The 13,523-nt window shown below is 32.8% G+C and overlaps 1 protein-coding gene across 3 annotated transcripts in view; it reads left to right on the top strand.

Moving 5' to 3' along the window:
- The window catches only part of SPOPL (speckle type BTB/POZ protein like), a 55,240-nt gene extending 44,281 nt beyond the window's left edge, over positions 1 to 10,959 (top strand). For all 3 annotated transcript variants that reach the window (XM_033112539.1, XM_033112541.1, XM_033112540.1), the window contains 6 exons: positions 3,072 to 3,249; positions 3,331 to 3,386; positions 4,796 to 4,918; positions 6,392 to 6,534; positions 6,622 to 6,675; positions 10,295 to 10,959. In XM_033112539.1, the coding sequence (XP_032968430.1) occupies positions 3,072 to 3,249; positions 3,331 to 3,386; positions 4,796 to 4,918; positions 6,392 to 6,534; positions 6,622 to 6,675; positions 10,295 to 10,439 (699 nt within the window). In that variant the 3' untranslated portion in view covers positions 10,440 to 10,959. The remainder of the gene's footprint in view (positions 1 to 3,071; positions 3,250 to 3,330; positions 3,387 to 4,795; positions 4,919 to 6,391; positions 6,535 to 6,621; positions 6,676 to 10,294) is intronic.
- Positions 10,960 to 13,523: the final 2,564 nt, after the last annotated feature.

Below are 13,523 nucleotides of genomic sequence, written 5' to 3'. Positions count from 1 at the left end.
TATGAGGAATGGTTAGGTTGTTGATTAGAGTGGCAAAATTTGTAGCCCTAAGCACTTTTGTAAATTCCTAGCTTTCAGAATTAGTTTGTGGAGAACTGAGATTTTTAAAAATTGGAACCAGTTGTCACCACACTAGAGGAGACCCAGATTTCTAGAGTCATTATAGTTGATTAGAGCCTGTGCATGTTCATTGGTAGTCCTAATTGAATTCTCAAAGGTAAGCCAACAGCAAATTTGAAAAAGAACTGTCAAATGAGTTTGAGGTGCTGCATTGCAGCATTTGTCAATTTTGAGTATTGTTCACTTGCCTTTTTACTTTGAAAGAACAATTTAACCTGAGGAAAGAATCTCAGCCTTTCTTCTGAATTTTTTACTTTAGGTTCTATTCAGCAGGAATGTTCATTATCTATATTTGAATATGTACTAGAAAAAACTAAAAATTTAGTAATTTCTTAATTATAGGTATTCATTGCGTGTCAATTTTTAATTAGATCATTAACTTATCTAGAAGTAGTCCCTTGAATATCCTTTGGAGTATGAAATGTCTCAGTTAAAATTTGTCGTTGCTATGACACTACTATATAGATATGTATGTTAATAATATAAATACTTCTGAATTATGATTACATGTACAAAATACTAATACCGTTTTTCCCATCTTACTTTTCTGTTGCTAAGATATTCTTTATGCCTGGTAATAATGGCTTTATTTTTTGATGGCTTTATTTCTTGTCACCTGATTTTTGCCAGGTTTTTACATTAAATATACTAGTTTGGGTTAGGATAATAGACAATGAATAGAATTTAAGAAATCCATTTCTAAATTAAATATATCATCACATTTTTATAACTGCACTTGCATACTTTATGCAAGTAATTGAATTGATCCAGTTCTTGCTGTCTAGAAATTTCAAGAGAAATGCTTCTTCAGAACAAGTAAACACTGTCTATATGATGAAAAACTGATCCCTAACTAAACCTTGAATATTAACACCAACATATTTGGTTTATGAACATTAAGTTACAATGTATGGTGTAATCGGGCAATCAAGTAGGGATTAGAGAAGCTTTTTTCTGTTTTGTAGTTATTAAAACTTTAGAAATTATTTGAATAATTAAAAACTCAATAGGAGAATATTATTTATGTAGACAGTATTTTTTGGCTCCTGTGTTTAGAAAAGCATCTAAAAAGATTGTTGTGATAAATCCCCTTTATGAATCATAATTGTATTAAAAGTACTACTAATTTAAAAGAAATATCCAAAGAAATATTGCGTATTGCAAAGAGTGCTAAACAAAAAAGGAATCTGGAGATATAGGTCTAATCTTCCTCTGATACTGACTAGCAGTGTAATTTAGGACACTTTAGTTACCGTCTCTTGACCTCACTTTGAAAACATTTTACAAAACAAGGTAATTGGATTAGATGATTTCTAAGGGACATGATTCCAAAAGGTTAATGCAAGTTGGCAAAAACAAAGTGATTCATAAAAATATACTCAGAAAATAAAATTTTTCTTTAGAAGTGTCTATTCATTCACACGAGATATACGCATGCATCTGTATGAATGAGGACTTCTGAGATTTAATTCTCCAAATATTTTATGCTGGACCATTATTATACTTTTTGTGTTAGTGTGTTTGTAGTTTGGTTGAATTTACCCATATGCAATTTACATTTCCTACATAGTTTACTACATTTATACATTTCCTTATTTATACCTACTTTAATAAAAGCTTTATGAAATATGTTTTTTAAATGAGCACGGTTATCTATTGCTGCATAAGAAATGACCACAAAACCGAGCAGTTTAAAACAGCTTATTTGGTTTCCCCCAAAATAAGACGTAGCCGGACCGTCAGCTCTAATGCGTCTTTTGGAGCAAAGATTAATATAAAACCCAGTATTATATTATATTATATTATATTATATTATATTATATTATATTATATTATACATTATATTGCAAAGACTCGGTCTTATATTAAAATAAGACCAGGTCTTATATTAATTTTTGCTCCAAAAGACGCATTAAAGCTGATGGTCCTGCTAGGTCTTATTTTCGGGGAAGCATGGTAGCACTTTCATAAAAAATGGTTCATTTACTCTGAAACATATGCTTTACTTGTTGAGGTAGTATTTTTCTATACTTTATTAAATGTAATGTGAAATTTCTAATAATAGAATACCTTTTCTTAAAAGTGGTGTGCAAGACTTGGTCAGTAGTGTTTTAAGATTGTATTCAGTAGATAGTGGTCATCTTTAATGAGAGATGATTTAATTCATATTATATTGGAGTCTGTAAAAGGAATGTAACTCTATCAGCTTTTATTTATTGATTAGTTAATAGGCAATAAAACATCTGAAAATCAAACTAAATTATATTTATATTGTTCTTACTGTTGACTTTTTAATGAAAGATACCATAAGCTTCAATAACTACAATTGCTTTTGTGAGAATTCTTGTACTTTTAAAATTTAAATCAATTTAATTAAACATTTGAATCAATTTTACTAGACTTGAAACATGTAGAAGCAGCACTTGAAATACTTCCCAAATTGCATATCATAGACTGTAGCTTTACAACCTTTTGTAAACTACAACTGTCAAAGCCATTATGAGTGTGATACTATGGTTACTGTATGTATAATAAACTTGAAATACTGATAGGTCTGTAGTGTGAGAAAATAAAAATTAAAGGAATTTCTCCCTCCACCTCACAAACATGTCTTCTCCTTGTTTGAATTTGACATCACATTATGACTTACTTCATGTTGAGAAATAGTTTTTGTAATTATTTCAATAACCAAGCAAGCATTCTAATCAATTGATAACCCTTTTATTCATACAAAGTGTCACTTGAAAATGATCTAGTTTGTTTCAGATTTTTTTCTATATTTTTTCTCTTTAAATTGTGTCCGTAAATTCAATTCTTAGGTATTAGCATTTTTGATCAGGATTACATTGAATTACTCAAATCATTTTAATGATAAGAAATTTAAATATAGTTTTAGTAACTAATTATTATAAATTATAAAAGTGTTTTTCTTACTGTCCCTTTTTTATTAGGTGAGTGTGGTCCAAGATTCAGTAAATATATCAGGGCATACTAATACAAATACTTTGAAGGTGCCTGAATGTCGACTAGCAGAAGATTTAGGTAATCTCTGGGAAAACACAAGATTTACAGATTGCAGTTTTTTTGTGAGAGGACAAGAATTTAAAGCTCATAAATCTGTACTTGCAGGTACTGTCTACTTTTGGGTAATATAGTACATTTTTTTTCATAAGTTTGTGCATTAAATAATGATGCTTAATCTTGTTACAGCTCGATCCCCAGTTTTTAATGCAATGTTTGAACATGAAATGGAAGAAAGCAAAAAGGTAAGAAAATATGGTTTAAAAGCTAATATTGAATTTGTATAAATGCAGAATAGTGGAATGTATATTTTAAATGAAACAGTGCATGTTCTCATTTTTATACAATGATTTTAGAAAACAATACAAAGATGGGGAAATGTATTCCATAGTAGAACAATAGATGTAACCCAATGTGGGTGAATATTCCAAATAACAGTTATTTTGATTCCCACTTGGTCGGAAACTAAATGGGTAGTTGTTTTCCAGATTAGTATATGTGGACTGTTCTAGTCCATAGCTGTTTGAGAGTTCTCTGGTTAAGGTGTATATTTATCCTGTCAAGACTTTATGAGTTAATTCTGGAATTTGTTTTCTAGAACAAAAACAATGTCTACATTCTTTTTACCACTAAAGTAAGAGGATATTTATTAGATTTAACAAAAATGACATAAATTACATTATTGTACATTAACTGTAATCAAGGTATTACCTATTTGGTTTTCCCAGACATTTCTGTCACCTGTCATCTTAAAATGTTGTCAGATTAAAGATCAGAGGCTGATTCTTTGCTGGTGGTATTAAAACTGATCCTTAGTGCTCCAACTCCGGAGTTTATTTGTGTGGCTCAGCTTTATTCTTTCTGCAGAGTAGAGGCTGCAACAAAATAGCTGCTTTTTTTCTTTTGGTTGTTGGTCTGGGCAGGTACTATGATGAGCCTTCTTATCACTTCCAACTAAGGAGACATCAGTGATGTCAAGTGGTATTGACTACAAAGGGTCCGAAAAGTTTGGTATCGTTTAGTATTAGATATTTCACTTGATTGATTTCAGGAGAGGTACCCAATTTACAAAGCGCAAAAAAGGAACTAGTCCTATTTGGACTTGAGTATGTGTCAAGCACAGAAGTGAGGTGTCCATAGATAATATTACATGGCATTTTGCAAAAGGAAGCGTTCTGAGGTATAGTGGGCTCTAGAATTATCTCATATACCTGACCCTCTTTTGCTTAAAGCTGGGAACAGAACCATTAGTCATAGGATCTTAGGTATTGCATTACAACTTAGGAATTTAGCAAAAAAAAAGTTAATAGACATCTTCCTCTAAGGTAGAGGTTAGAAACTCAACACAGACATATTTTGTCAGGCCTACAAGTTTTTTGTTTTACTCTTTTTAATTGAGAAGTTGGGGTTTATATTCCTATGTGTTAGTATTAGGCTGGGGTATACTTGTCCTGTTAGATCTGCCTGTTTTACTTTGCCTCCTTAGCTTACTGAATATTTACTTACCTCAATTTTAAAAGACTTGAATGTATATTTGAGTTGTACAGTACTTGAGTGCAGATTTAGGGCTTTTAAATTGCTGTCAGAGTTTCCCCTTGGTTCGTTTGTGTGTGTATGTTCTTTAAGTATAACTTTTCTGTGTTTTCAATATCAGAATCGAGTGGAAATAAATGATGTAGACCCTGACGTTTTTAAAGAAATGATGAGATTCGTTTATACAGGGAAAGCACCAAACCTTGACAAAATGGCTGACAACTTGTTGGCAGCTGCAGACAAAGTAAGTAATTGGGCCTTGAAGAGCCAAAAAATGTCCTCAAGGTTTTGATGCATCTAGAAAGCTGTCATCAAATGAAAACCCCAAATAACTTGAGATATTGAACTAATTTATACTATTTGTAGATGGCTCTTGAGAATATTATGAAATAGCATACAGTGGGATAATAAGGAAATGAGATTTTTTTTTTTAATCAGTAAGACATAAAAATATCTTGAGCCAGTATTTGGAGAAAGTGAATTTTTCATGGGAGATTAAACTGTGAACTCAGTAGTTTTGAGTGTATCTTTACTCTGTTTTATAAAAACACACAATAGCTTGTATAATTTATTGCAATTTTCAGGTATTCTTAGTTTTAAGATACAATGCCTGACTATGTTTAAAGAAAGGAAGAAATATTGGGTATTGTGTCTAATTTAATTCTCTGTATTCACAGATTTATTTTCTAATATGGTAGAATAGAAAGAGAAAAAAAACAATGTTAATTTTATAATACTCTTTTATGATGGTGAGGAAACAGTGCAAAAATACCAGGAAATTTTGAAGCCAGTAGTTTTTAATCCTGAAAGCACATTGGCATCAAAAATATTAAATACATAGGCATAAATCTGTCAAAAATGTTCATGATCTACATACTGAAAATTATATTGCTAAGTGAAATTCAGGTAGACCTAAACAAAATAGAGAGGTAAATCTCATGCTTGAATCTCAAAATAATTGTATTAAGTTGAAGAATTGAAGAATCCAGACAAAAATGAGTATAAATTATATGATTCCAATTAAGGGAGACTCCAGAAAACACATACTCTAGCAGAAGAAAGCGTATCATAAGTGTTGCCTGGGGTAGGGTGAGAGAAAGGGTGACGGGGCAGGAGGAAACTCTTGGTCATGAATATTTTCACTGTCTTGATTTAATGGTGTTTATGTGGCTGGATAAACTTATCAAAGTGTAAACTTTAAATATGTGTAGTTTGTTGTATGCCAATTAGACCTCAATAAAGCTGCCTAAGATGTTATAATAAACGCACACTAAGATTTTTGGTGGTTATGAATATGATTTGTTTTATAATTAATTCTTCAAGATTGAGTTGTAACAACATGCAGTGTACTGGTTGGTACACTCATGTTCAAAATAGTAGAGAAGAGAAGTACACTCATTAAGAGTGTTGAGTAATAAGGCTTTTCTTTTTTTAAAGAATAAATAAGGTTTGTTTTTTTTTCAAGACTAAAACTCTGTTCTTAAAATATACATTGTTTTACACTTATGCAAATTGAAATTTTCTTAAGAAAATTGGTTGTGCTCTCGAATGTGTTCCTATTTTCTTCATATTAGGTTTTAAATAACTTGGAGACTTTTAAAGTACCTTCAATTCAAAGGATAATGTGCTTTTAACTTCATTTTCTAAGTCACAAATATGTATTTAAAACTTGGTAGTTTGAGTAAATGTTTAATGGTTATGTTTTCCTTTTGGATAGTATGCACTGGAACGGCTGAAGGTCATGTGTGAAGAAGCTTTGTGTAGTAACCTCTCAGTAGAAAATGTTGCTGATACCCTTGTTCTTGCAGATTTGCACAGTGCAGAACAGTTGAAAGCACAAGCCATAGACTTTATTAATAGGTGAGCTATGCTTGCATTTCAGTGGGCATGACACCTTCAACTTTTTTGACTGGACTTTTTTTAAGTATGTTTAAATCTTCAACGCAGGTGCAGTGTACTTCGACAGCTTGGATGTAAAGATGGGAAAAACTGGAACAGCAAGTAAGATGACTTCTGTTTCTGACTTAAAAGTTGATCTGCTTACATAAAATTGTTTGCATAGCCTTTTGTTCATCTGCAATAAGTATGAATCCAGATATTAGTTATCTGAAGAAAGCTGCTGGTTGTTTAAAAAAATAATAATTTGAGTACTTAGTGGATTCTTGAGGCTATGCGTCCTTGTAGATCAGCTGTTAATGTAAACTGGGATGGATGCTGTAATAGCTTAAGCACATATGCTCACATAGTATATAGCTGAGTCTAGGTATTTCAGTGGCTACTAGAATTGCTTTCTTTGTCCCCTCAGAAAGGATTTCTAAAAATACGGAAAATACTCATTTTATCCTTTGAGGAATGTACCCGCCAAATTTGCCTAGGAAGTCTTTACATTTGAATGTTAACCCATTGCTTCTTAGGTTAGCCAAGTACCTTGCATCAAATGCTATATTAGGGTAGCTGCCTAACATTCCAAAAATGGGAGCAATTTGATCTTTACTTACCCTGGTAAAACTATAAGAGGTGGCATAGTTGTTACATCTTTCTAAGCCTGGACTTTCTGAATATGAGCTATTAGAATTTATTATTTTCCGTTTTCTTCTCTCATTTTTAGAAACACTTTTCTACTCTTTGTAATTATTCAAAATCAAAAAGGGAGAGTTGATAGGTTGAAAAATTTGTATCTGCTTTTGATTAGTTTTTGTTTCTAAACCCTTAAATTCTGTTTTCGCAAATTATCAAAAATTGATATGTCAAAAAAGACAAGTTTACAAAAAAGTCAAAAAAGACAGTGTTAGCTACAATTAAATGAATGTTGGACTTAATTATTTCCCGTTGCTTTGATCTGTTTTGGTATATATGCAGTTGGTTAACGGAATTCCTCTCAATTTGTAAATTCTCTTTTCTAAAAGTAAAAATTAGTGACTACTTTTAAGTTATTGGTTGTTCTGTATATTGGTCAATGTGCAATAATACATTATCATGATGGTATAGGACTGTAGAAAAATATCAATTTGAATTTATAATACAATGTATTCAAAGCAAAAGACAATTTTGTGATCCTTTGTATTATACTTAGCCACTTTCAAGCTCCAGTTTTATTCTGTTAAGAAAATATTTTATGTTGTATAACTTTTTCAATGTCAAAAAATATCAGCTTATTTTATATCCTCTGAATAAGCTGTTGTATGTACAGATGTTCAGTAGCTATTTGTTGAATTAAATGAATGAAAACGTCAGGTATATTAAGAGACATCTATATGATTCCAAACAACTATTTGAAACTATAAACATAATGACAAACTTGTAATTTGATGTCAGGCAAATAAAAGGGATTGTTTTATTATTAGCTACTGTTTAGTTCAACAAATATTTACCTAGTACCTGTTGTGTCTCAAACACCATGCTAGGGTGCTGCCTATAAATACAACTATGAGGAAAAATCCTTGTTTTTGAGAAATGTATCTAATGAAAGAAACAAATACATGCACATATCATTCATATATAAATAGAAATATAGATAAAAATTTAGTGAAAGAAACAAATACACGAATGTTTTGTTATAATATGGTAAGCAATGTGATGAAAGAGGGTACTTAACAAAGGCTGGAGGTTTAGGGATGCCTTTCTGGAGATGACTGAGCTGCCTTAAAACATGAATACGAATTAGCAGAACTAAAAAGGAACCAACAGGCATTGCAGACAGAAAGGATAGATTGAATCAAGTATGAAAGCATGAAACAATAGTCTGTCATTTTACACATACTTATATTTATTGTCCAGTAAATACCCAAGGCACTGTGCTCAGAATCAAGAATATAATGGTGAACATGACAGATGTTTTTCCTGGCTTCATGGAGTTTATAGTTGAGCAGGAGATAAATAAGAATTAAACAGGTAATTGAAACAAAGTGTGATGGTAAAGGATAGCATGCTCATCGGAGCATATCGCAGAGGAACCTCACCTAATCTAGGGGTCACAGAGAGCTCTTTCAAGGGAAGTTTGTATAAAGGCCTAAAGCATTAAGTAGTAGGAAGTACCCTGGTGAAGAAGAGGCAAGAGTGGGAAAGTGTATCCCTTCTTCTGATTCCCCAGAAAAAGGGAATCAGGTATTTAAAGTTTTGGTGATAAGAAAGAAGAGTATAGAGTGAGAGAGAGAGAGCGGTTATGAGAAGAAGCTGGAGAAAGCCAGCAGGGATCAAATTCTGGAAAGCCATGTGAATAACATCAGGGCTTTTAGACATTACTTGAAGAGTAAGGGCATCCAGTAAAAGGTTTTAACTTAGAGCATGGCCTAATTAGGTTTGCATTTTTCGCACTTTCATTTCATGCAGGGTAAGGAATAGATTGTGGGGAGGTTGAGGTAGTGTGGTAATTGAGGAGCAAGGTTAAATAAATATAGGTAGACCAATTGGAAAGTTATTGGAGTAGTTTTGGCAAGAGATGAAGGGTGATATTAGACTTGATTGGGGGAGACAGAGGGAACAGAGAGAAATGACCGGCTATAGTATTTTGATGGAACAATCTATAAGATTTGGGTATTATTTGGATGCAGGGTTGATATAAGGGAGAGAAGACAGGAGACATGGAAGGGTAACTAGCAATTAGGTATTTTAGCAATTAGGTATTTACTCTGATTGCTCAGTGAGAGCATGTTGTACATAGGATAAAATAAGCAGTTCAGTATCAATATACAAAATGCCTGAGCACAGAAGTGGGAGGTGGAAAGCTAAAGAGAGGAAGTAGAAAACCTGTTTCTCTTTCTAAAGAACTTGGATACAGGCACTGGGGAACAATGGAAGAGGACCTAATGTAGTCATACTTATATTACGAAGGCAGCATGGAAGCTGGTTGTGAGAGGAGCAAGATAGGCGACTATTAGACCAATTAGGAGACTGTCGTAATAACTGTACATGAAATGATACGGGCCTTAACTAGGGATTCAGGGTGTGTTTGGGAATTAAAGTAGGGCATTGATGATTGATTGGAAAGCACAGGGTCTAGGATGACTCCCAGGTTTCTGACTTGAATCACTGGCTAATGGTGGAAGCATTAGCTGAATGGGAATGAGGGAGGAAGAATTTGGAGCTTCAGGAAAAACATGTTGAATTCTTACCTAACAAACCTGAATTTATGAGTCTTGAAGCACATCCAAATAAAGAGAACAAATGGTTTTGGGAACGAACGTTGTGGGAGGCTTAAGATTGAGCGAATCAGTAGTTTTTATCATTGAACATGACAGTAAAATTGTGAAGAATGGATGAGATAGAATAAATAATGAATGTTAAGGGAGAAGAGTAGAAAGCAAGAGTTGGAACTCTGGAGAAAACCTGCATGTAAACTAGGGAAAAGAGCTCAAAGAGCTGCTACGAAAATGCTAACACTGGGAGTGGACCTGTGGGGACATACATACTTCAGGAGAATAGACCTCCCAGAAAAATTTGATAGTTTCAATTGCAACAAAAAATACTAGTAAGGTAAAGGTGATATTTTAGTGAATTCAGATGGTTTGAATACATACAAAGGCCAAGTGTTCAAAATGTTTTGAAATCCATCAATAAAAAAAATTGACAGTGCATTTTGAAAAGTACTCTTTAATAAACATCTCTTCATTTTATTTTTCAGCCAAGCGACAGACATAATGGAAACATCAGGGTGGAAGTCCATGATTCAGTCGCACCCTCATTTAGTAGCAGAGGCCTTCCGAGCGCTAGCATCTGCACAGTGTCCACAGTTTGGCATTCCACGCAAACGGCTAAAACAGTCCTGAAACCTTTCATGAACTGTAGAAAAATGGAACTGACTTTTATTCCTCCAGGTCCAGAAGGATTCTAGTAGACAAACCATAAGCCAGAGTTGTTTCTGTTATCTTGTCCACAGAACAGAAGCTGAAAAAAGCATATTGCTTACGTTTCAGGTGGATAATTTATGGTTTATTCTTCAGCTTTAAATTAGACTGACTATACTCTAATTCACTTCAAGGCCTTAAATTATCTCCAGTGACTTCTCTTGTTCATATAATACTTTAATTTTTTTATTGTGCCTTGTCTTTTTGACCAAGGCTATGCAGGATTGCACTAGCTCCATAATGCAGTAATATTGATAAGTGAAGATAATTAAGTTTCAAAAGGATCTTCCATTAGCTTGAGAAGAGCAAAATTAATTTTATAGGGTTTGTGCTGTGCTATCTCAAAGTTTAAAACTAGGTTGTCCTTAAAAGCACTTGCATTGGAGATAACTGGTAATGTCTCCGCTCTAAGTTCTATAAATACAGGAGAACCTGCTTACCTCCGAGGTAAGTTATGGCAATACACTGCTTCAATTCTAATTTATTTTTCATTTCAGGGGGCAAATATGCAATGAGTTGGCCCAAATTTTTAGTAAAATTTGTGATGTTTGTCTGTATGTTAACTGTTCAACAAACTGAGAGAAGCATAACAAACCTTTGCTTGTGTTTCTTTGTGGGTTTATCCAAGTTTAAAATGATTTAGAACTGATTGAGGTTAAGATTTCAATGAGAAGAAAGCATGTTTTGTGCTGTATTTTTTTATTTTAATTTACAGTGATCTGCATTTATAGGAAGAATTCTGTACATGTTAAAAGTAAGAATGACCAAATGTAAATTTAATGAGTGGGCCAATTAAGAAAGATATATATGCACTTTTAATGCGTAACTTTTGTATGCTGAATGGTACATATATTTTTTTTTGCTTTTGAGGAATTAATAAGGTATAATTAATTGTGTCTTAACTTTTGACAGAATTTTTTAAGACAGATGGAGACAACTGGGATGTTTGTGATAATTGATAAGAAAGATATCCTTTATTATAGTTAAATTGGTTTCGATTTCAGATATTCATTATTGAATTTATTCCTGCTTTATCACATTTTGGAGAAGGCACCTGAATAATAAATAAATCCTGTGCAGTCTACTCCCTTTTAAAAACAATGAACTGATACTATTCACAGATTAAAGGAGAGAACCCTTAGAAATGTCAGGCCACACTCTGAACCTTTTCCACTTCTCCCCACTGCCCCCGCTCCCAACTTCTTTCTGTTTCAGTTACTATACTAAACATTGTGGATGATACTGAAATTCTTCGTAATGTGAACAGGATATACTATTTATAAACTGCTTTTCATGGGCCAGTTCTTTATTATAAATGAATTTTAGCTTTAAACATACACATGTTCAGTGTTTGATAGGTCTGTTCACAATGGAGGTCTGTTCTGGTGCATTGTCCTGGAGAAGGAGGAGCTGTCAGTGTCAAGTCACTGCATCGTATTTCCTGTAACGGTGACAGTATGCTTCTTAGGAAGGATTTATATTTGACCACAAGTGGAAAATTGCATCTACCTATACATTTGCATATATAATTTTATTCTCCAGATTAAAATTTGTATAATTTGTTTATTTAGTTTTTGAATTTAGGACGAAAGGAAAAAAAAATTAAGCCTGAGGTTTTAAAATAGATTTTTTTTGTTGTCTCTTTGTTAGGTATTCACTGAAGCAATTCTAATATATTAAGAGTGATTCATATTTACTTTAAACAACACTGTCAAATGAACATTTGTTGTCCATAACAAACTGGAGTTTGAAAGGATCATATTTTCAGATGTCTTCATGTCTTTCTATGTAGTTTCATTGAGTCTTTGTTGTGTTAACTTAAATTTGAAGTTGGAAGAATCCCTTGGGATAGAAGATTCTTACGTGTGAATGGACTCCATCCTATTTAACAGTACAACACGGAGCAGAAACTCATTTCCTTAACTTTACCATGAGACTGAATTTACAATGTACAGTTTAAAAACACATACATACAAACTAAGATCTTAATTTAAATTTTGCCAGGGTCTAATAAGAAAACAAAAATTCCTTCCTCAGGCTGTAGAATTTTGTTGTCATGTCAAAAACAGTACTGGTATACACATTTATATCAAATGCACACAGGCACATTGTGAATTTACTGCTTGAATCTACGTTTCTAACCATAGTGACTTCAGTAATAACACCATATAATGAACATTTCAGCTTGCCTTTACTTAACTTGTTTTCATGTTTATTGCAAATCTTAAGGGTTTTATTATAAAGATTTTTTTAGTTTGATAGCACATTTTGTACCAAAAACGTCAAACACTGTGCTGTAAGAATATCCACGTTTGTAGAAATGTCCACTTTTCAGATAATATAATGCCTACCTTTATACTAACAGAATTGTATGTAGTTGATTTATTTTTTTTATTTATTATGTATATTTTTGGTATTGTGGGTTCTTGAGGCAATGATAAAAAACTGTTAATGTATTCTGATGTGAGTACTCAAATAGCCTTTTTTTTTTTTCATTTTTAAAATACATTGTTTTCAGTAGGCACAGATTCTGTTCTGTTTTTGATTATCAACCTGCTCCTGTTTCCCTTTTGTCACCTAAACAGAACTTCTCCTTAGAAAAGTCGTGACTGGTTTTCAATGTTACATATTACAACCATTGGAATACTGTTCTTTAGGTTCAGATACAGAAACACTATATTTGTGCCTTTTTTGTTTCTGAATATTAATGTGTATTGGTATTTGGAGCACAAATATGAAGGTGCCATAATATTATGGCTTGCCATTGTTACCTCCTTGAATACTCGTGTGTCATTGTCTTGAAATAGTAATTGAGGAGCCTTGCATGTATTATGTGGTCCTTTGGGTGTCGGTGTGCTTGCGTGCATGCATGTGTGTGCGTGAGTGTACGTGTATTTGTTTTCACTTGGACTTGTGTATGGCATATTCAAAAGAGTGAACTTTTGAAAATATGACACAGTTAAATATTGAAATTTCAGGCTAGTTGAAATATTTCATTTAAATGTG

The sequence above is a fragment of the Rhinolophus ferrumequinum genome, chromosome 8 (genome assembly GCF_004115265.2).
Source record: "Rhinolophus ferrumequinum isolate MPI-CBG mRhiFer1 chromosome 8, mRhiFer1_v1.p, whole genome shotgun sequence".
NCBI lineage: Eukaryota > Metazoa > Chordata > Mammalia > Chiroptera > Rhinolophidae > Rhinolophus > Rhinolophus ferrumequinum.
Note: the sequence above shows the minus strand (reverse complement) of the source record. Positions and strands in the feature narration are given on the sequence as shown.